General features: G+C 45.8%; 1 protein-coding gene across 2 annotated transcripts in view; it reads left to right on the top strand.

Moving 5' to 3' along the window:
- Nucleotides 1-2,614: 2,614 nt before the first annotated feature.
- Nucleotides 2,615-21,468, top strand: part of PAMR1 (peptidase domain containing associated with muscle regeneration 1) — a 55,251-nt gene continuing 36,397 nt past the window's right edge. For both annotated transcript variants that reach the window (XM_058807245.1, XM_058807244.1), the window contains exons 1-4: nucleotides 2,615-2,814; nucleotides 11,221-11,397; nucleotides 12,141-12,269; nucleotides 17,935-18,049. In XM_058807245.1, the coding sequence (XP_058663228.1) occupies nucleotides 2,742-2,814; nucleotides 11,221-11,397; nucleotides 12,141-12,269; nucleotides 17,935-18,049 (494 nt within the window). In that variant the 5' untranslated portion in view covers nucleotides 2,615-2,741. The remainder of the gene's footprint in view (nucleotides 2,815-11,220; nucleotides 11,398-12,140; nucleotides 12,270-17,934; nucleotides 18,050-21,468) is intronic.

Raw genomic sequence — 21,468 nt, 5'->3', positions numbered from 1 at the left:
AAGGCAGATACAGCATTGGAGCCAAATGCTACAGTGAGATTCCTCAGCAGCACAGACACATGGTTAAGAGCTTTCAGCTTTCTTTCATGGGGGATTACATACAACCTGAAATATTTGGCTGGTGCACTGTGCCTGGTTTGGTCTCTGCCTCTTAAAAGGAATGCAAGAAGGGCATTCAGGAGCAGTGTGCAGGTTGCCCATAGTCATTCCAGGGACTAAAGCTGCATCCCAACAGACAGCCCGTGTAAGCTGGCCATGTGCAAACTTGTGGGCTTACGACTGAATTCTCTTCTTTGGCTGCTGAGCCATTCTCTAAGGAGGCAGTGGAACCACCAACTAAACTGATTTTGCAAGGTGCCAAGCTAAGCTAAGCACTGTAGAGTAATGCTGAGTGTGGCTATATCTTCTGGTGGCATAATTACTTTCCCTCAGAGACAAAAAAAAAGGAAAAAAAGATGTCATAAATCTACCAGTTAACCCTTTAGTTCACACCTCCTTAGTACAGAAGGACCACTTTTCTACCCTAAAACAGAAGATGTCTCTGCAGAGTGGATTCCTGCAAAGACACAGCTTCATCTATTCCTTTTCTAGCATGTTGAAGGTCTCACCACAGGAATTGACTGAAAGGAATAGTTGTGGCCCTTGTGGGCATATTTTTCCTAGTGGCCCTGGCCTTTATGAAACCATGTATTAAATCCTCTGTGTCTGGCATTAAAACTCTGCTTCCCTGTGTCCAGCCTCTTTCAGTGCTCTGTGATTTGCATTTGCTTTACACACCAAACCCAGATTTTGGTTTGCATCCCCATGAGCAGTGCCTCTCAGAGATATCTAAGCCTCAGACATCTGTAAGTCAACTTGCAGTCCGAAAAGGTCTTACTGGCCTAAAAAATTTAATTGCTTACTGAAAAGAATGGCTAGGAAATAAACAGATGATTCCACAGGCTTTAAAATAGGTTAGTGCTTCTTTGTGAAGATGTCAGAGCTTCCTGTTTGCACTGTTTTCATCTACACTTGGGGGCTTCAATTTTATCCTCCGATTTTTTCCTCCTGGGCACTGACCAGAAATGGCTTGTTAGAGGAGCCCAAAGCTGGAATTAGGAGTTTAGAGCATATATATGAATGATCAGAAAGGAGCAAGGGACCACCAAGGCAGAGTTTCAGGGCCCTGGGGCAAGAGATGTCCACCAAGGGCTCCAGGAGAATGTAGTAACTGAGCCATAATAAGGCCCAGTGGGACTTGGAGAGCTTTTGTGACCTCCTGAGCTGAAAAGCATCCAGGGCAGGAGCCAGACTAGCTCAGCAAGGATTATGTGCCATAATGGCTAAAATCTTGACACCCATCTCAGGTCTTCTTCTGTTAGTATTCTCAATGGCAGGTTTGTATCAGTGTTAAAGATTTGGGAAAAAAATACTTTGGTACTGTTTTATATGGAAGATGCACAAACCCTGAAAAGACTGTTCACACTGTCAAGTGAAGAGGTTGGTAGACAGACAAGCCTAAACTAGAGAGATGTCTGGTTAAAGGAATTCACCCCATGAAAGACCACCTGAAGGTGTAGGTGATTTTGCACTGCACTGAACTACTCAAGGCTTCCACTGGCAATGGCTCTCAAATTTTTGAGGCTGCTCAACATGCCTGAGTTTTACAAACTGTTGGTATTTGTTAAAGCTTTTTGGGTTACTTGATTTCCTACTCCAAAGCAAATTCCAATTTTTCAATTTTCCCCCCCTCATAATATATGTTAATTTTGAAATTTTGCTATAGAAATCAAATTGAGAAAGTCTGATTTAGAGGTAAAAAACGTCTTATGGAAAGTATTAAAAAATTGTTCAAGGAAAAATTTAGAGAAAATTAAGTATGCTGCTATAAAATATTGGTTGAAGACCAGAAAAAAGTCAGTAGCATGTGCTAATAGAAAAGGCAAAACAAAATATGACACAAAGATAAAATCCAAACTAAATGGTCTCCTTTGTTTGGATTAGACATTTCCTCAATATCAGCATGTTCCGACAAAACATTTCAATTTTGCCAAAATTGCATTTCCTGGCAGAAATGGACAGTAAGAAGGTTTTGACTAGCACAAGCACACGTGTGCCAAGTGATTCCTTTTGTGTGTTGTGGTTTTCATCCACTGTGGAGTGAACTTTTACTGAGCCTCATTCATTCATCTGCCCCACCATAAAAACGCACGGCTATTTTAAACACGTCGTAAAGTGAACCGTGTCACTTGGCCAGGCTGCCCAGTTGTGGGAGTGTGGGACAGGAATCCCTTTGCACCCACCCCACACCCTGCCTTGGCACCCCGAGGATGCATCAGCCCCACAAGCCCAAAGGGACAAAGTGCCTCCTTCTGGAGATGCCTGCAACTTCAGCTCACTCGGGATGGCTCATATAGAGAGATATCTGCATTTCTCTTTCTCCCCGCTTTAAAAGAGCTTTCTTTTCTTAGGGAAAGCTGCTATCTGTGTTCTGAGCACTGAGCCAATAAAGCCATCACAGAGAGGATCTGTTGCCAGAGTCCAGAAAGGGTTAAGGCAGCAGTTGGAGAGGTTTGGGGTGACGTGTGCTTCTGGATGCCTGAGAAGTCTCTTGAAGGTAGTTCCCCTCTGGTGAGGATGGGAGCGTGCTGAGGTCTGAAATCTGAGATCCCTCGCAGCCTGGAGCTGGTGAGGTCCCAGTAAAAGCTGTTTGCCTGCTTTCCCTCTCCGAGCAGTCACACCGCTGCACTGGCCTGGGCAGCATGGAGCCAGCACCCTGGACACTTGTAGGACTCACCCTTCTGCAGCTCCTGCTCATCTCCTGCTTGCCAAGAGGTACTGTAAGAGAGCGTGTGTGTTCCGGCATGGTTGAGTGAGCCCCCTTCCTTCAGTGTGGTCACTGTCATGGGAAGCAGAGAGATCTGCAGGGACAGCAATAATAGAAAGAAAGGGCTCTGCTTTATGTACTTTTTTTCTTGTCAGCATGGAGTGTGTGTGTGTGTAGGTTTACCCAGGAATGATTTTCAGGCAAACTTAATAGCCTTAAAGAGAAACAACTGGCTGAATCTGTTTGCCAATGGCCATTAAGAAAAAGGTATGCAATCACTTTGCTTATTACTCCTTTTATTTTCTCAACACTCAATGCTACGGAAATGATGATAAAAAGAGGCATTTAAGTCTCTGAATTGTAAAGCGTAATTTGTTTAGTTTGGCAAGACAGAGATTTTCCTCTCCAGCCTCAACACCAAGAATGAAGGCAAGGGAGAAAAAAGTGAAGGAAAAAAAGAAAACAAAACCCACACATTGTTTCCAATCTGGGATTTAGCTCTTCCAATATTATTCTCTCGAAGGGGAAGCCTTGTTAAAGCAGAACGATCTTTTTTGTTCTCAAGCCCCATCCCAGTTTCTGCTGAACCAGCAAGTATTATCTTGATAAGGTTGAGCAGAAAGCATTTACTGTTGAGTGCAAATTTGCTGTAGTTATGGCCACGAACCTGGGCTATTTACAGCTGGAGGTGTCCAGACCTGCTTGCAGCAGCCAGCTGTCAGCATCGTGGGCTGCTTTCTTGGGAGCTGCAGCCCTAAGGACTGGGAGGTGAGGTGCCCTCAAGTCACCCACTCTTGAAGCTGCTGCATATTTCAGCACTGCTGACTCCTCTTACCAGGGGAGCTGTCAGATCTGCAGGCACTCAGATCTCAATGGCTGTGAAGAACTGGTGTCAAGGATGGTGCTTCAGAGGCCCCCTCAGCAGGGGCTGCAGCAGAGTCTGCCTCTGCAGTGCCCTTCCCTGCCAAACCCTCAGGACACAGGGAATGGGTGATGACCAGGGTCATCTGCCACCAGGCTGGCCAGCAGCATCTGCAGCCATCCTGGGAGGCTGGCCTCCTGCCAAAGCTCCCCCTGGCTCACAAGCACAGAGAGCTTCTCCCCACCTCTGTGCCACATGCACTGGCTTGTCCCTGCAGTGGCTGGTCCCTCAGACATGTGCCACCTCGCACACTGGGCAGGCAAGGTGGCTCCATGGCATGTGCCATGTGCTGGAGTGGCACAGAACTAGCCCTGCCAGTGGCAGAGTATCCCTGGGCACAGGCTGTGGCTCTCAGGCAGCTGGGTGGGCATAAACCCCTCCTGCTGAATGGGCAGCACGTCTCTCTCTGACCTGCAGAGTCATCTAGCAATGGTCCCTTTGGCAGCAGTGACAAGGGGAGGCAGGAGGAAGGACAGCAATGGCCAGTGACACACAAGGGCTGTGAGCTTTGGAGGGAGGGTGTTAGTTCCCCCAATATCCGCTCCTCACACACCAGGAGCAGTGTGGAAGAGCCTGTGGGACAGACACATGGATGTCAGCTGTCCCCCTTGCCCCCTGCCCTTCCTTGCCATGCCTCCCTGCCCTGCTGCTGCTGGTGGAGCAGCTGCTGGCACTTGCTTGGCACACAGCTGGCACCATGAGGGGGCCTCCTCCAGCCACAGCAGGAGGGGCTATCGGAGACAGGGGAGCAACTCAGAAGTGCAGTGGCCTTAACATGTCAGGGCAGGTTGGAAAATAGCGTTTTGTCTCCTCCCCACAGATGTATCCAATTTTTATCCATAGTTATCACACCCAGTTGCACAGGGCCTGCCTCGAGAGCTGGGGGCAGGAGTCCGGGCGGTCTGGGAATTTACTTTTTGGAATAAACTTGGAGTGCAAGTGACTCATGTTTCCTTAAAAATATATGTGTGTTTTTGTGTGTTTCTGCCTATCTAAACCCTTCCCAACCTCTCTTCCCCTCCCCCTTCAGCCTCTGTCTAGAGAAGTGAAGGCCAGATGCACTCAGACACGTCCAGATGCATTCAATCTTAGCAAATGGGTTACTTCAGTTCACGTGTTTAGGTTCCTAGCATGGACAAAGGGGAAGAGACTTGCTTTTTATTTTGGAAAAAATGCTGGGGTTGCTCACTTTTGACCCTGAGGTCTCTTCAAGTAGCTCCCAGTAGTCCCTGCAAGCCTGCCAATGCCCAGGAATTTTCTCTCCACCAGCCCTGAAGGACCGTGACCTCCACAGGACGATGCAGTTGCCAGCAGCAGGACCTCCCTTGAGCATGTGATGCCCCTCTCCCTCCTGCAAGAACAGGGACATGGTGAGGGGCAAACTGGAAGGAAGGCCACAGGGAGAGAGGCAAGCCAGCAGCAGGGACAGAGGCCTGGCAGACAGAGCATCTTCAGTCCTTGGTCAGGGCTGGACTACACACTCCATGGGAGCTGCAAGGATTAAAATTTGTGGAGGGTTGCTGCAGTCTGTGTGGACTGTTTCTGTCTGGGCAACATTAACTGCAAGTTAAAGTTGTCAACATGTTGCAGGTCTCACACCATTACAAGAGGTCCAGCTCCACTCCTCTACATTTAGGACACGAGCACATTCTCATGTGACGTGGTCATGAATTAATTTCAATACTGCAGCTGCTTCTTCTCCACAGATTTCCAAACATTCTCTCCTATTGCAGAAGGCTAACATCATCAATGCTGTCACTTACTCAAAAATTCTACATTCATTACCTGTTCCTGTTCCTTGTCTTGCAGCACAGAGAAGACAAATTCTCTTCCTGATCATACTAGTAGAATTTTTCTGCCCAGAATAAGATCCTCTGTCCCAGAGAGAATTGAAGCCTGAAGGGTGATGTGGCAACTTCTGAAGAGTCTTAACCTGGATATTTCTTCCTGCCACAGCTTTTCTCAAATAAGCCAAAAGGCCACAGTTCCAATAATAAGATCACAAATGCCAGGTCATAAATACTGAGAAGAAACTAAATGAGAAGTTTCTTTAAAAAAGGCAGTCAAATTAGTGTGCATTTATTAAGTGGGCAGATTCCACTTAGTATTGTAGATTTCTTCCTGTGTTCTTCCACTGGCTTTGATTTTTAGAGATCCTTTCTTTTTGCCTCTCCCCACTTGCCACTGTGTGAAAGCACACACTACAGGCAGAAAAGGTTGCTGACTGACTCTGTAGAAGCAGCAGTTTAATTATTCAGCAAAGATCTGTGACCATAAAGTAAGCACACTGAGTAAAGCTAAAACAGGGATGTATTTCAACTCCTCTTTTAATTAGCCCAGCTGCTGAAAGAATAATAGGTACATAATTTCTAAAGAGAAGCAAGTGGTTTTAGAGACAGCATTATCCCTTTCATCCTCTTAACACATCAAAGAGACAGACACAATTTGCACAGTAGTTTATCGCAGGCAAAAAGGTCAACAATAAAGACCTGCACTTTCCTTTATTATTAAAGGTTTGGGGTACATAATTTTCCAAGAGCCCCAGTAAAAGTCTCTTAAAGGGAATATCCCTCTTCCCTTCTTCTTGGCCTCACTGAAATCAAATGGAGAATTTTACTATTCATCACAATGGAGCCACAGTTTCAGCCAGGGCTGCACTCAGAGCATTTGCTGTTGTCAATGTCCACACACCTGAGGCTGTGGGGTGAGGCCCAGCTTGCATACCTGTGCAATGGCAGCAGAACCAAGTAAGAAAGGAGCAGAAAAATGAGATGGACCTAAATGTAAGCTGCTACTAGGTTTCATCTCTGTTGAAGCTGTCTTCTCTTTAATGAGAAGTTAAAGAATCCTTTCAGAATTATTACAGGGCCAAACATTCCCTACTAACAGCCTTAAGAAATTGCTCCTTCAAATTCAACTGCTTGTTCCTTTCTTCAAGACAGTAGTTGTCGTTGAGCAGCATGTTGAAAAATAAGGATGAAATCAAACACAAAGGGGCATGTTCTCATCTGTGGAACACAAACTGGTTAAATAATCACTTCAAAAAGTCATCCTCTATGGACTCAAATTCGAGACATGTATCTATCTGTTTGTATCTGGTCTTACACTGCATTGTTACTGCAAATGGCACTTTTCAAAGCAATCTGAAATAACATTTCTTTGAGCTTAAGTAATGTTTGCCAATTTACTGATGGATAAACTGAGGCATGGAAGGATAATTTTCGCAGGATAACAGAATGGACTTGCAGCATAGGAAGTTCCCTCCAAGGACAGATATGGCAAACTGGTTTTTTTCTCAATCAGTCATCAGATCCTCCACATAGCAGCTACTGTCAGCACAAATACAAGGGTGGGAATGGGAAGTCAGGGAGAGGGGGGAGAAAAATGTCCCATCTTAGCAGCAGCAAGGGCTTATATCAGCTTAAAGTGACTGTACTCTAAAAAATCCTCATTCTTTTAAAGAAGTGGAAGACTCAAGAAATAATTGGTATAATTGGACTTGCTTCAATTCATTTTACTTCTTAGCTACACAGTTTTCCCAGCTCTCAGATCTTTGGAGCAGAAATCCCTTTCCATCCAGCGAGGTGTCTATGATATACAAATTCACAATGGCAAAAGATCAGTCAGCTGAAGCTGACATTTCACCATGATGAGCAGCCTGACCCACCCCTGAGGCAACAATGTGCTTGTGAATCTCTTCTTGAATCACCAAAGCTTTAAGTCTGATCTCAGCTCTGGGCATGAGGGGAGGCAGCAGCATCACTGAGGTGAACTGTTGTTCGACTGACACTGCCAACAAGGAGAACATTGTCTGGAGCACCACCTCCAACTGGTGTGCTCCATCACTGACAGATCCTCCAGGATCTGACATGCTGTAGGGATGAGGAGGTCTTGCTAGGTGCAGATGTAGGTAGCAGGCATGACTGCACTGCCATCTGAGCCTGAAAATGTTGATCTCCCACTGCAGAGTCCTGCTCAGGCTGGACCCAAAGCATCAGGTGAAGTGTTGTGCTGAGCTGTGCCAGGCTCCTGAGCCAAGCAGGTCTTCCCTCCAGCACACGCCCTGGACGTTTGCGTGCTTTCCCAACACAGGCATTTCTTGCATGGTTTCCATGGTCTTGAGCTGCTTCCATGTGAGCTGTTTATGCCTGGATTTAATGGGCTTTTCTTCCATCATTAAAATCTCATAAATTAATCCACTGTTTATTTGCCTGTCCAGAGTCTTGTTTGTTCTTTGCAGTTAAATATTTTGCATGGGTTGTCAAGCAGCTTCTTTCGGCTTGTCCCAAAATCAAAGACCCAGTCACTGCCTGCAGGCCAGACTGCCTGCTTTGGAAGATTATCAAAGTAAAGCTCACAAAACACCCCACAATTCTCTCTGCCACAGCTGGCCGAGGCCTTGCTTTCAGCATTTTACTCAGTCAATAAATCTTCCCCCACTTTTCTCTGCCTCATTCTCTTCTGTTTTGTGGTAATAATGGCCAAGTGTGTGTGGGGGAGCTGCCAGTGGCTGCCCATCCCCAAACACACAAGGGGGAGCAGGGTTATGCCTCTGCCTCCCCGGAGCACAGGCTGAGCTCAGCCACACAAACAAACATTGCTTACACACATAAGTGACTCTCTGCATATCCCTCTTAAACTTCTGAGGCAAAGGTTTTATCTGCCTTTTTTTCAGTAGCCCAGAGATAAAACAAAAGGGATCCTTTTGTTATTAAAGGGATGCATAAACCCTTCAATCATATTTTATTTAAAGAATAGCTTCTACAGAACCTCAAAATAATAGATTCCATGATTTCTGTGAAGAAAATCCTAGAAGGGCCACTTAAAAATCTCAAATCCAAAAATTTCCTTGTCAAGGCTACATAAATTGCCCAAACTGCAGAAGCTGAGAACCTGAAAGGGAATTGTCAGTAAGTCAAAAGATAGTTTTTTAGACATTTTCATTGTCTAAGCTTAGACAAAAGAAGTGAGCAAAAAGCATTTCTAGGTGGCAGAAAGTATATATCTACAATTTTTTAAGGGCCAAGATCAGCTGCTCCCTTCTTAACACTAAATATTACCTCAAGGTCAACTTATTCTACAAATATACACATTTGATCCACCAAGAGTAAGTGTGGTCTCTGCTTTTTGTCTCTGTTGTGTACACAAGATCAACATATGAAAATAAATATTCATATGCACACATTCACACTCTCTACCTACATGCAAATACATATGTAATATTTTAGGGAAGAACAGAGCAATTTAGGTTGAAAGGGACCTCTGGATGTCACATGGTCCAGCTCATCTCTCAGTGCTAACTTGGAAGTTGTGTTGCTCACAGCCTTACCTTGCCAGGATGTGAGCTCCTGCAAGGATGGAGACTTTCCTTTGTCACCCCAATGTAAGTTTGCCTGTGAATACTTGGATCATTTTACAGACAAAAAATTCTCTTGAATAATATATCCACTTTATTAATAGGCTTTAGCAAGCTTGAGATAAATTAGATTTCTATCTTGAGTTAGGAAAAGAATGAGAATTTGAAGGATGCTTTACAAAAGCTCTGAGTGGTGGGTAGTTATTTATTAGTCAGACTTTAAAGAGCGCTGCTTCAGGAAGGAGTGAGACCCCCACCCCATACACCAGAGACACAGCTATTGTCTGCCTTGTATGGTGAGATGTATCAAACGGAGTGTCAGTTCCATGGAGATAATTAAACGTGTGTAATTAATTTTCTCTGGAATCTGAATCAGATACAATTCATAGATAAAAGGCTTAATTAAAAGGGAATAATAGCCATAGGTTAAGAAGCCCCAGTCTGGCCAGGATGACTGACTGCCATTCTGGAAATTAGAAGGCATGAGTTTAATTCCCCACTCTACCATTGTTTTTCCCTGGGACCTTGAGCAAAGTCACTTCACCTCCCTTGTGCTTCATTTTCCCATCTGGAAAGAGAACTTTGTAAAGATCTACAGGCAAAAGGGTCTATAACTGCTGAACAATAAGATTATTTCAATGCAAGATTCCACTACTGGAACAAAAAATACAGAATCTTATTGGACAGAAGGAACAGCTTTTTGTTTTTGGAATGATTATAGGGGCAGAGAGGGGGGATGCAGCCTCTTTCCTAAACTTAGAGCAGCAGTGGTCCATACTCCAGGCACAAGGGATAGGCTCAGCTCTGAGGAGCACAAAGGGCTGCATTTCATTTCCCAGCCAAAGTGGGGAAAAAAAAGAAAAGAAGAAACAGTTTGGTGGTCCTTTTTTTATGGAGTCAGTAAAAATCATTAGGGGAGAAGATAAGCTTCCAGAAACCAGGCTTCATGAGGTCATGGAGAGTCAAGTGAGACAGAGCAGCAAGGCTCAGTGGTAGGGAGCTCCAGCAGGCACAGTAATTAGGCTGTCAGCGACAATGAAACAAAAAAACATTCGTGTGAGAAGGAAGACAGGTACAGGCATGGATGGGAGTGTTTCACCTTAGAGATATATGGCTTGTTTCATGACAAGGCAACCCTGTTAATACACAAGGAAAAAGGTTGTTACCTAACCACAATTAAAAAAGAAAAAAGGAAAAAAAAAAAAAGAAAGAAGAGGAGGATAGAAGGGAAAAAAAGAGCTAGTCTCATTAAGTTTCCTTCATGTCTCATCTTTCTAGTCTGCTCTCTCTTTTTACTATCAAACTCCATGAAAGCAGTCATCAGGGCTGTCAGCTGCTTAGAAGGCATGCTGACAGCTCTGTGCACTCCTTGGATCTCTCTTTGTAGAATTTAGACAGCACACTGGTGGAGAAAGACAGGATCTGCACTTATTGTGGCAGTCCTGAGTCACAGTCTGAGGTTGTTTCTTAAAAGGGTACTTCCAGCATAGCTTAGATATCATATGAGGTTATGCTAAATAATAGGAAGATGTTACCATATTAGAAATGCCAGGCAAAATGAACCTTTAAAAATAACAAAAAATCTTGTTTCCTTTGGCAGTGAAGTCAAATGTAACAACATGTGCTTCTGGGTGAAAATAGGGAGTAAAACCAGCTAAAAAGCAACTTTAAAAATGGCCTTTCCTGGTGGGCCCCCTAGTTTTCAAGAATAGCAAATTCACAAGCAGAAATACAACCAAAACATGCAATCATAGTTTAAATAATCTATACTATAGATGATGCTTTAAATCAGTCCTGCAATCTGAAGAAACTTTCTCATGTGATATCATCCTCTGTGTTTTTTTAAAGCTATTTTTCTCACCACAGAAGTGGGCAGGCCTTGCAGAGAAAGCGAACATATTCTTCCCTCTGGTCCGTTTGCTTCCTCTGGCTGGCACTGTGAAACTCCTGTGTGTTCCTTAGACATGCAAACCATGCTGACATTTCAGGTGCATGTTGCCACGTAGTTTGGGTGTTTCTGGGCTGAAGACCTTGGCCAGCCTCATGGCATCCATGATCTGACAAACCACTGGACAAAGGATCCTGCCAGTCCTCATCAGATAATGGATTGGGTGTCCTCCTCTCTGTTCCCTGCAGAGTACACAGTGATCAATGAAAACTGCCCAGGAGCCGAGTGGAATATCATGTGTCGGGAATGCTGTGAATACGACCAGATCGAGTGCATCTGCCCAGGACAGAAAGAAAGAGTGGGCTACACCATTCCCTGCTGCAGGAACGAGGAGAATGAGTGTGACTCCTGCTTAATCCACCCAGGTATGTTTGTGGCCATGCTGTGCTCACACCAAATCTTCGGCCAAGGCATCATGGCAGATGCTGGGCAGGGCAGTGGTGAACAAGCACATCTCACTGAGGCATGGGATTGTCCTCCATTTCCTTCATCTGCAAGCTGACAGCAGCAAGACACTTGGCAAGGTTCCCTCAAAGCAGGCAGCATCACTGGCCAAAAAACCCAACAGCAGTGTTGTTTCTACTAGCAGTGTTGTCAGGATGTCTTGGGCAGGCTTGGAAGCTGCCAAAGGGTGACACGACAGCTGGCTTCTCACCAGGAGTGTTTTGGTAGTACTCTTGGTTGATTTGCATCCCCAAAGCAAAAGAGGAGAGATAACTTGGAAGTGCCACAAGCAAGGAGGAAAAAGAAAAGTGAAAGGGGATAGGAGGAGAGAGCAGGAGGAGCTAGGACCAGTTTAGAAGTCATCAGAATAATTTAGGCTGGGCCCAAGTGGCATCAGCACACACATTCAGACTCCTGAGAGAGGCGTTTACAGTTGGAGCAATGAGATTTAGAGGTTTGGGCAAGTCAGACCAGGAGTTTGGTTCCAAATCTCAGAGCTGCCTAGGGCGTGGAGGTTGGGTATGGTTCCCAGCGGGAGAGCTGTCAGCACCTCTGCAGTCATGAACATCATTGGCATTTTCTGTGGAAAAGACAGAGAGGCTGCTCCTCTTCCCACAGGACAATCCACCTTGGCTTTCATCTAACACAGTGGCTCTCTTTTTAGGCTGCACCATCTTCGAGAACTGCAAGTCCTGTCGCAATGGCTCCTGGGGAGGGACACTCGATGACTTCTACATCAAGGGAATCTACTGTGCAGAGTGCAGAGCTGGCTGGTATGGAGGGGACTGCATGAGTAAGTGTCCTGCACGGGCAGGGAGGGATGGCAGGGACAGGGAGTGGTGGGACAGAGCCAGGGCCATGCTGTGCCTTTCCAGCTATTCCTGCAAAGCAGCTCTTGCAAAGGGCACGGGCAGAAGGCAAACACAACCAGGCAGTAAGCAGATCTACAATTAGGAAAAAAACTTCTCTCCCAGTGCTTGTCTGAGGCCCAGGAATTGGACTGGGCCTCATGTCATGGTGAGTTAGAACCCTACAAAATATCTGTTTGGGTTTGGTTTATTTTAAAACTTTAACTACCGTGACTCCGGAAATCTTCTGTAATCTGCATTTCTTGGACTCACGTCATCATAGACCCTGAGCATAAGCATAAACATTTACAAGGGCAGCAGCTATATCAAAAAGAGCTTACCCTCTGTCCTCCTTCAAGCCCTGCCAGCCCTAAAGATATCCCAGGGTTTCCTTCCTCTGCCACACATCTTCAACACACTTCAAGGTGCCTCTGGAAAACACTGTCTTGTAACTTCTGATTATGTCACAACAATGAGTGTTTCAGGCCCCAGTACCAATATCTAAAGGTTTTGTTCCTGACAGTGTACAAAAGCTCCTGCTTTTTAGTTTTGCTAAGTTGTTAATCCCAATTTTGTCTTTCAATAATGAATTCCATCAGGTAACTGTGTAATGTTTAAGACTGGTATTTCCTTCACCAATTTCCCACCAGTGAAGGTGAAGCTCTCTTTCAATTTTTATTGACTGTCTCTTTGTTCATATTTTGCTGGAAGGGATAAAAGCAGATTCTGCTTTCCCTACTCTGTTCTGTCTATTCAGCTATATAACTTAGGCTTGTGTTCTCTTAGTCATTTAATTTAAAGCAACAATTTAACTTGCTTTCACAACACTGCCCATGATCATTCAGGAGGTGAAAGCATATAAAACAAAATCATTGCTTCAAATAGCAGAATGTGGGGAATCAACATGTTTCAGCAACAGAGCTATCTCAGCCTTGAGGCTTTGAAGTTGATCAACTGAGTCCCCTGCCGTTTACGGTGTGATTTCTGAGAACACTTTAAAGTCCCATTTTCTCTAGGTGCATGCTAGAGCTTCTCTGGAATTCTCTTTAAAAGAAGAGCCAAGAAAGAGTCATTAGCTCATCAAATTTTTCCTCCATCTGCCTGAATACATTGGTTGCCTACAGTATATTTCAGTTTATTCTTCCCACTTGTATTGAAGCAAACACACCTTCACACAGAGGTCTATTTGGATATTTTTGCATACTGAAAGTTTGGACAGCTTTGTCTTATAACATTTTTCTTACTACCTGCTCTTTTAAGGGACCCAGTGTGACACTGAGGCTGTGCTCTCTTTCATGTGGTTCTGTGGTACTTGAGAGGTGGGGTAGGAAGGTTAGACAGTGCTGTTGTCTCTTCCACTCTTACAGTGGGGACACAGAGGACAGTTGTGATGCCAACACATCCCGAGCTCCCCTTTTGTGGCTAACTCAATTTTGGCCTTGATGCATGGCTCAGGCATGGAGAAAACCGCATGTCTGGAAAGCAGCCCCCACCCACGATGGGTGCCGGACTGCGCCTCCCAGCGATGTGGCTCTGGGTCTGGAGGGCGGCCAGCAAGTAGCCTTGGAATGCCAGCAGGCACAGGCTGCTGGAGCCGTGGATGTGCTAGTACACCTCAGCTGGGAGAGCACAGGAGGAGCCATCTCCGGTACCTGCATACGGTATCACAGCTCAAACTTTGCAGCCAGCCCTGGGTGCCTCGCCAGCGGCAGAGGGCCAAGAAATCCCGGAATGACAAAGAAGCGCCAGCACGGTAATAGCGGGATGTAAACAATTTGCCTACTCCGTCCTACGCTGCCAAGGCCAGCGCTGCCGGGCACGGCGCGGCCTCCCGTGCGGCGCGGGGGGCGGGCGGCAGCTCCCGCCGGGCTCTGTCTCCCTCTCGCGGGGCCGGCGGGCGCTGCCGCCGCGCCGCGGCTCCCGGGCCGGGCCGGCCGGGCAGGAGGGCGAGCGCCGCTCCGGCCGCATCCCTGCACTGCCGTGCTGAGGCAGCGCCCCGGGCACGGCGCGCCCGGCTCGGCGGCCACTGCAGCCCGGCCCGGCGGCCACTGCAGCCCCGGCCGCCAGGGGCCTCGCAGGCATCGGCACCGGCCCGCACGGGCGGTAGGGGGCGGCCGGGGGCCCGCGGAGGCCGCGCCGTGAGGCTCCGGTCATCCCGCGGGATGGGCGCCGGGAAGGGAGCGCGGGGGATCTGCGGGCAGGATCAGCGCCTGTTGATGCTGTACGCGGCGGCGGGAGCGCTGTGGCACGGTCTGGGTGCCTCCGGGGGAACAATGAGGCCCAGGCCCCGCAGCGCTCCAGGGGCTGAGAGCGTTGGCCAGCGCAGGGTGAGTCCCCTGGAGAGATTTGTGGGGGCTGCCAGCAAAAGTAGCAATGATATAAAGCCATGGCGAGGAAGAAGTACCACGGGATGGCCCATGGGTCTGTCCGGTTTGTAGTATGCGCTGGCATAGCTGGAAGCATGGGTATGGCTGAAAACCCTGCAGAACCCTTTCCTCTGTACCCTGCACTCCAGCAGTTTTTGCCAGCCCCAAGTTGTAATGTCACTTCAAGGCACATGCTCCATCAAAGCAGGGGAGAAAGTGGTGTTTGCTAACAGCTGTTCTCTGCTCTGCTGTCCAAATGTGGACCCTGTGCCAGGCAAGAGTACTTGCAGTTTTTGAAACTTTCTGAACATTACTGTTTCACATAATACTGGTGACCGGCAACCAACAGGAAGCAGCAAGTTGTGATAAGTGACAGCTGCCTTCCCATATCAGCCTGTTTCTGAATAGCAGAAACCTTTCTACTGTCTTTCTCCTCTTTTCAGTCGTCCTGACCTTTGAAGGAGCCTCACATCTGAGATGCAGCACTCAAACAGAAGATAACGTGTCCTTACCAAAGGTCGTCTCAGGACCTCTCCCTCCATAGACCTATGGGTCTCTGTGGGCTACAACTCAGAGGTCTCCTGAATTTTTTATTCTCTGTTAGTAACAAGCCTTGGAGGAAATCTTACTGTGGCCCTGAAAGCTGCCTTTTTTTCAGGAACAGGAACGGAACAAGGATGTTGATACTCTGCCAAAGTGGTTTATTTTTTTGTAAATGAGGCAGAATTTGCCAGCATTTGTGTTTATGATGTAAATTATTTTTGAGGGCTTTCCAGGTCTCCTGCAGATTTAGAATAGGAAGAGAAAAGGCTCCTTTTGATCAACATATGATTGAACTGTTGGTCTGGGGAGTCAGCCTAACTTCTGCTAGAAGCGCTGGAGATTAAAGAGCGCAGATTTGATGTGATCGCAAAGGTGCTTCGTGCAGAGAGGGGTGGGAGCAAACCTGAGAACGTTCTTTTGGAGAGGGTTACTGAATGGCTCCTCTTTAGTCTCTGGACCACCTGCTTTGCTGGCCAAACCTACTTCCTCGGCGCCAGTGTTCAGAGAGTTCAGGCTGTACCACAGCAAACAGAGAAGTGTGTTTAGTATGCCGTGCATACAAGTATCTCTTTGCACCAGTTCTCTGGCTTTCCTTTGTTAAAGGCATCGAAAACTCAAAAGCCCTTCAGGACGAAAGGGAAACTTTCTTTGAGGTGGTCCAAGCCCCCTGTCAAACCCTCTGAAGATTTCTAGCAGCTTTGTCCCAGGTTGTTTTTGAGGCAGGAGCCAATGGCAGCACAAGGGCCTGTTTCTTGCTGTGGGAAGGAGCATTATCATTTTCACCACAGCAGATCCTGCTGAACTCGTTGAATCCTAATGTGGTTGCTGGGCACACTCATTAATCCTCGCCTTTTACAGAGGGAACTGAGCGAGCCACAGAAGAGGATGAAACACTTTTGAGGAACTCTTCTGAGCAGGATTTCTGTTTCCTTGGGTCCTGCTTAATTAAGGGTAACCGAGGGTAAATGAACAAAGGGTATTTCATTTGAGCAACACTTTCTTAAGAAGAAAGAGCGGGAATTGACCTGCAGTCTTCATGTTTCCCCATAGACCAGATGCAGCAGGATTGATTTCCAGACACTATGATCAATGGGAACCACAGATGCTCGGTACTTCACCGAATCAGGTCACTGTCACCCTTTCTCCCTCGGGAAGGAAGGGCCCGGAGGCGAGTGTTAAAACCCTCTGTTTCAGTAGGAAACATTCTTCCTGGGTTATTGGTTAAAAGCTTAGGGTTTCTCTAGGGAAACAGATGGAAGCAGCAGAGCTTTCTGTCAGACTGAAGAGGTAAAAAAGAAGTGAGAGAATTGCTGTGGAGGTCTTTTGGGTCATTCAACTTTTTGCTTATCCTCATCTGCAGTGTGTAGGCTCTCCTGATTAGGTGACACTGTTAGACTGAATTGCAATTTTTGGCTTACAGATAACAGCCTCATACTCCAGCAAAGCAACAGAAGGCTTACCAGGGGAGGTGGCCATGTGCAAGACTCCACTTGGAAAGATGTAGTCAGGAAACCAGGAGCTGAAAAATTAGCTCTGTCTGATACAGTGACTTAACTGTGCATTTTGCTAGGACGTGCATGTGCAGATCACAGTAAGCTCTGAAAAAAATCACTAAACGACTTTGCATCTTCCACAGAGGAAAATATAATTAGCCAAATTTTATAGCTGGGGAAAAGGGAGAGGTTACTGAAGGTGAGAGAACTCTCTGGGCTAAAAATGTTCAGCATTCAAGATGAGGAATTAGGACAACTATCCCTGGACAGATGCCTAGGGACAGCTGCAGGATTTTCATGAAAAGATATTGCTCCCCCGGTGTGACCTTGTCTGCTATTTGCTCAGCTCATTGTCCTCTGATGGTTTTCTTAGATTGGGCATAAATGACTGGAGTACTTCATCTTATCCTGTTGGTGCTGAAGCACATTCCATAGTATGGTGAAAAACTGAGAGCAGCACAGGCAGAGTGGAACAAGACTAGAGGAAGGATAAGAATGAACCTGAAAGAAGAGATAAGGGCTCTTATCACATATAGTATATTCTATATGTGTCACACTGAGTCATCAGTGTCACGCTAATGATAGAGGAGCTGTGATGTTTATATATCTTAATTGGCATGGTGGCATTAACATGCAAGGATGATGTAGTGAATCCTGAGGACAAACTTGTCCTCTATGAATATATCAGCTCTTTTTCCTCCTAGAGTCTCCTTATGAAGAACTGGCAACCATGACGTTGGGTGCAACAGATTTTTTGTCTCATTCTTTTGCTTGAGCTAATTCAGGTGTTCATTGTAGTTTTGTCGCTTTCCCACCAGCTTCCTCAGCTTCAATGGTTGCAAATGTCAGCATGGGCTCCATCAAAACTGTTCTGAGCTGGAGCATCAGCCAGGTGTGTAGGTGGGCTAATTAACAGAGAGGCAAAAGCTGAAAGAAATGGTTTCACGAAATTGCATTGCAAACCAGGCAGAAGCAATCAACTGCAATTTTCCTGGGGGTACTCTTAGCCTAGACAATACTCCAATACAATCCTAACTCTTCACAACCATTGTGTGGCTGTCCCAGTATTTTATACATTGCCTTGTAAGAAAGAGTGTATCTTCCTAAGCCACTCCATCGTCTCCTTCTGGTGTTATTTCTACTTATATTTTTTTCAAATGTCTCTTGAAGGTCCTTCACACAATTTTTTTTCTTCTTTTTCTCCCCAGGGTGTGGGCAGGTTCTTCGGGCCTCCAAAGGTCAGATTTTGCTGGAGGGTTACCCACTGAATGCACGATGTGAATGGACTATCCATGTTCAGGCTGGATTTAACATTGAGTTAAGGTGGGTCCTGCTGACTTTTAGCCAGCTCTGATTTCAGGTGGACATTGGGATGTGTGGGTAACCAAGAGGCAAAGAGAGTCAGCAGCTGTGAGCCCTGGGGCAGTGAAGGTATAGCAACCACTTTGCTTTTGGTACCACAGCACTTTCCCCTGGTCTGGCTTGTGATGGACAGGCTCTGGACAGATCAGTGCTGGGCTTTCAATTCCCATTAAGGACAGATGGATGCTGAGGAGAGTTACTCAGGCATTGGGCACAATGTGTCTCTTTAGAGGTGTTTTCAAGACCTTGATAGCAACGCACCCAATATTTTCTGAACTAAGCTGTACCAGGCTGAACTAAGACATTCTTTGCAGAAAAGACATAAGAATGTTTTTATATAATGTCTCATGCAAGGAGAGAGCTGCCCATGAGTCCTACCTTGCATTTAGCCTTCATTTTCCCTCTTTTTTTTTTTTTCACTCTTTTCACCAACCATGTTTTCTATCGGCTTCTGTTCCTCTCACCATTCCTATGCTTGGAGTATGTGATTGGTTTTCCTGCAAGTCACAGAATCACAGAATTAACTGAGTTGGGAAAGACCTTTGAGAAGATCAAGTCCAGCCTGTGACCTGACACTACCTTCTCACCTAAATCATGACACTCAGTGCCACATCCAATCTTTTTTTAGACACCTTCAGGGATGGTGACTCCACCACCTCCCTGAGCAGCCCATTCCAATGCCCCATCACTCTTCCAGTGATTAGTTTTTTCCTAATGTCTAGCCTAAACCTCCACTGACACAGCCCGTGTCCTATTGTCCTGTCATTGCTCTTCTGAGCTGTGTATGCTTGACCTGTTAACCAACCCAAATGTCTCAAGCTCACAGCTCCTGCCTAGTGCAGGAGAGCCTCTTGTTGGGGTAATTAATAATGTTTCCAAATGTACACAGCAGGGTGCTCACACATGCAGCAGGAAGTATGGCAGGGGATGGTAATCCAAACACACTAGCTAATGTAATAAAAAGAATAGCTTAATCCTTCACATCAATATTTCACTGACTTTGGAGTCCAGGAAAAGAACTATGCTAGATACATAAACAGTTAAAATACATTTAAACATGTTTGAAGAGAAACTTAATGGGAGGAAGAACAACAAATCAGTTGAAAAGAAGACCTTGTGGTTTTCCCGCACCAATGCACTTTTTTCAGACCTGCAAATGCAAGCCTTTTGTGTAGTTCTGAGCTGTTATTGCCTAGATAGCATTGTATAGAAGACACAGGAAGAATGCTGTGAGGAAGAGTTTTCTGTGCACATGACACAACTTTGCATCAGTGTCAGTCAGCATGGATTATACCTGCCTTCTTTTTAGGAGATATTGTTGGTGAGGTGTATGATTTGCACAGCCCAAGCTTAGGGAGGTGATATTTTTCTACATTTCTGAAAAGGGCTTTGTTAATTTTGAGGCTTAGAAAGTGCTTCAAGAGCTACAGGTATCACCCTGTCTTTGCTAGTTTGGGGATGGATGTGTGAGAGTGGAAATGGATCCTGTGCATGCACGTAATTATTGAATACAAATAATTATTGAAAGCACCTGGCATCAGGCACAAGATGCAAGAAAGGGACCAGAGGTTATTGTAACAAAGAACACTATATTGAAGAGCAGAATTTGCTGTGGCTGCACAAAGGACACTCTAATCTGTTTTCAAAGCAGTAGAGTGGGGAGTGCTGTAGTTAACAGATGTCCTAACTCTTTGGAGAAATCAGACTTCCACTCTAGACCCTGAGGGCCACCCACACGCAGGCTAGGAAGATGTGTCACATGAGATCCATACAGTTCACAGTATGGTTCACAGTTCACAGTTCAACTTTGCTGGTACAGAAAAAGGAAAACTTTAACACAAGAGTGCCTTTCTCTTCATGGCTATGTCCATCCTTCCTTCCTGCAATCAAATAAACATAATACTAGGTATCACCCTGATGTGAAATAATGTTACATTTCAACTGTGAAGGATTCCAAGAGGGAAGCTTGAACTACCAAATTTCTGTTGTCAGCATCTAATTTATCTGAGCTGACTAACATTCGAGAATCCTAAAGCCCTTTGTCTAGGGCCCTTTGCCTGATGATGAGCCTAATGTCTGAATGCCTAGAAATCTCAGCAGATGACATAGCACTTCCAGTGAAAGATCAGGAACTCTCCTGAATGTCCACACTTAACCCTGCCACCCTGCAAGTCCTACAGGAGTCACAGAGGAAACCTTCTTGGCAAAGATGGAACAGGAGGTACTCACAGAAGGTAACCCTGTAGTGTGTTCTGAGTCAGTTGACATCTTCAAGGTGCACCACATCAGAGCTGTCCATTGAGGTATTTCACCAGTTAGATATTGTGGAAAATGTGTACATTTAATCTAAAACTTCACCTTTAGGCTGCTCCTACACAGAAGGGCAGGTTTGCCTAAGCTAACCAACAGAGCCTGCCTCCTGGGTCTGCCATCCATGTTTCCTTCACTTATTTTCATATAAACGTGCAGATCCCCTCTGTGGGTGGTAACTGCTTAGAGCTGTAATGCACAGCCAACCTTGTGCTGAATCAGAACAACTGCCAACAAAAGAACTTCTTTTCTCATTCTCTCTGTGCACAAATCCTGTTTGCTGCCACTCTGGCTTGCAAGGGCAGGGATGGGGACTGGGTAATACAGAAGGCGAACAAAGTGGTCGTCTTTACTTGCATAGGACAGGAAGAGTAACACTCCCAGGAGCACAGATAAATCTTCCCTTGCTTTAAGCTGTGCCATGCAGTCCTTCGGGGGTTGGCTCAGTAGAGCTGTTTTGATAAATAGTGTCCATGTTTTGGTGGTAGTTTGTTTTCTCTGCTTTTTTTTTGCCAGCCTTGGGGGCTTTTTTTGGGTTGTGATGTATAGGCTCCCTCAGCCTGAGTCATGTCAAGGATGTCATATCACAGTGGAAGCAGCTCACAACTTCCAATTCTTTTCTTTAGTGCCTCAGCAGAGACACAGTTTTAAATATGTCCTTTGGCTGGAAGCTTTCCTAAGATGGCTTGGTCACTATATGCCCACTGCGGCCACTGATGAAATCAAGACAATACTTTTCATTCCATTTTGTATCTGATGACCTGTAGCACAAAATTAGCATGCTGAGTTTTATAATATTCAAGAGAATTATGATATAATTACACTTTCACTGGTGAGAAAACTGAGGTCTGTTGAATTGTGTGTACCTGAGGCTCAAACAGCAATAGACCTTATGGTCTGTAAAGGGTCCTGTCAGCTGGGCCATAGCCAAGAGGTTTTTAAAAGCTTTGGCAGGTTTCCTGACCTGCCAATTCTGAGTCTTAATCACAGGATCCCATGTTGTCAGTACAGTGTATCTGCTTCTTTGCCAAGTTAAATAAAATGCAAGTCAGAACTCCTATGCCTTTCAC

This window comes from Ammospiza caudacuta, chromosome 6, assembly GCF_027887145.1.
Source record: "Ammospiza caudacuta isolate bAmmCau1 chromosome 6, bAmmCau1.pri, whole genome shotgun sequence".
NCBI classification, from domain to species: Eukaryota; Metazoa; Chordata; class Aves; order Passeriformes; family Passerellidae; genus Ammospiza; species Ammospiza caudacuta.
The sequence above is the reverse complement of the archived record's forward strand: the minus strand, read 5'-3'. Positions and strand labels throughout refer to the sequence as shown.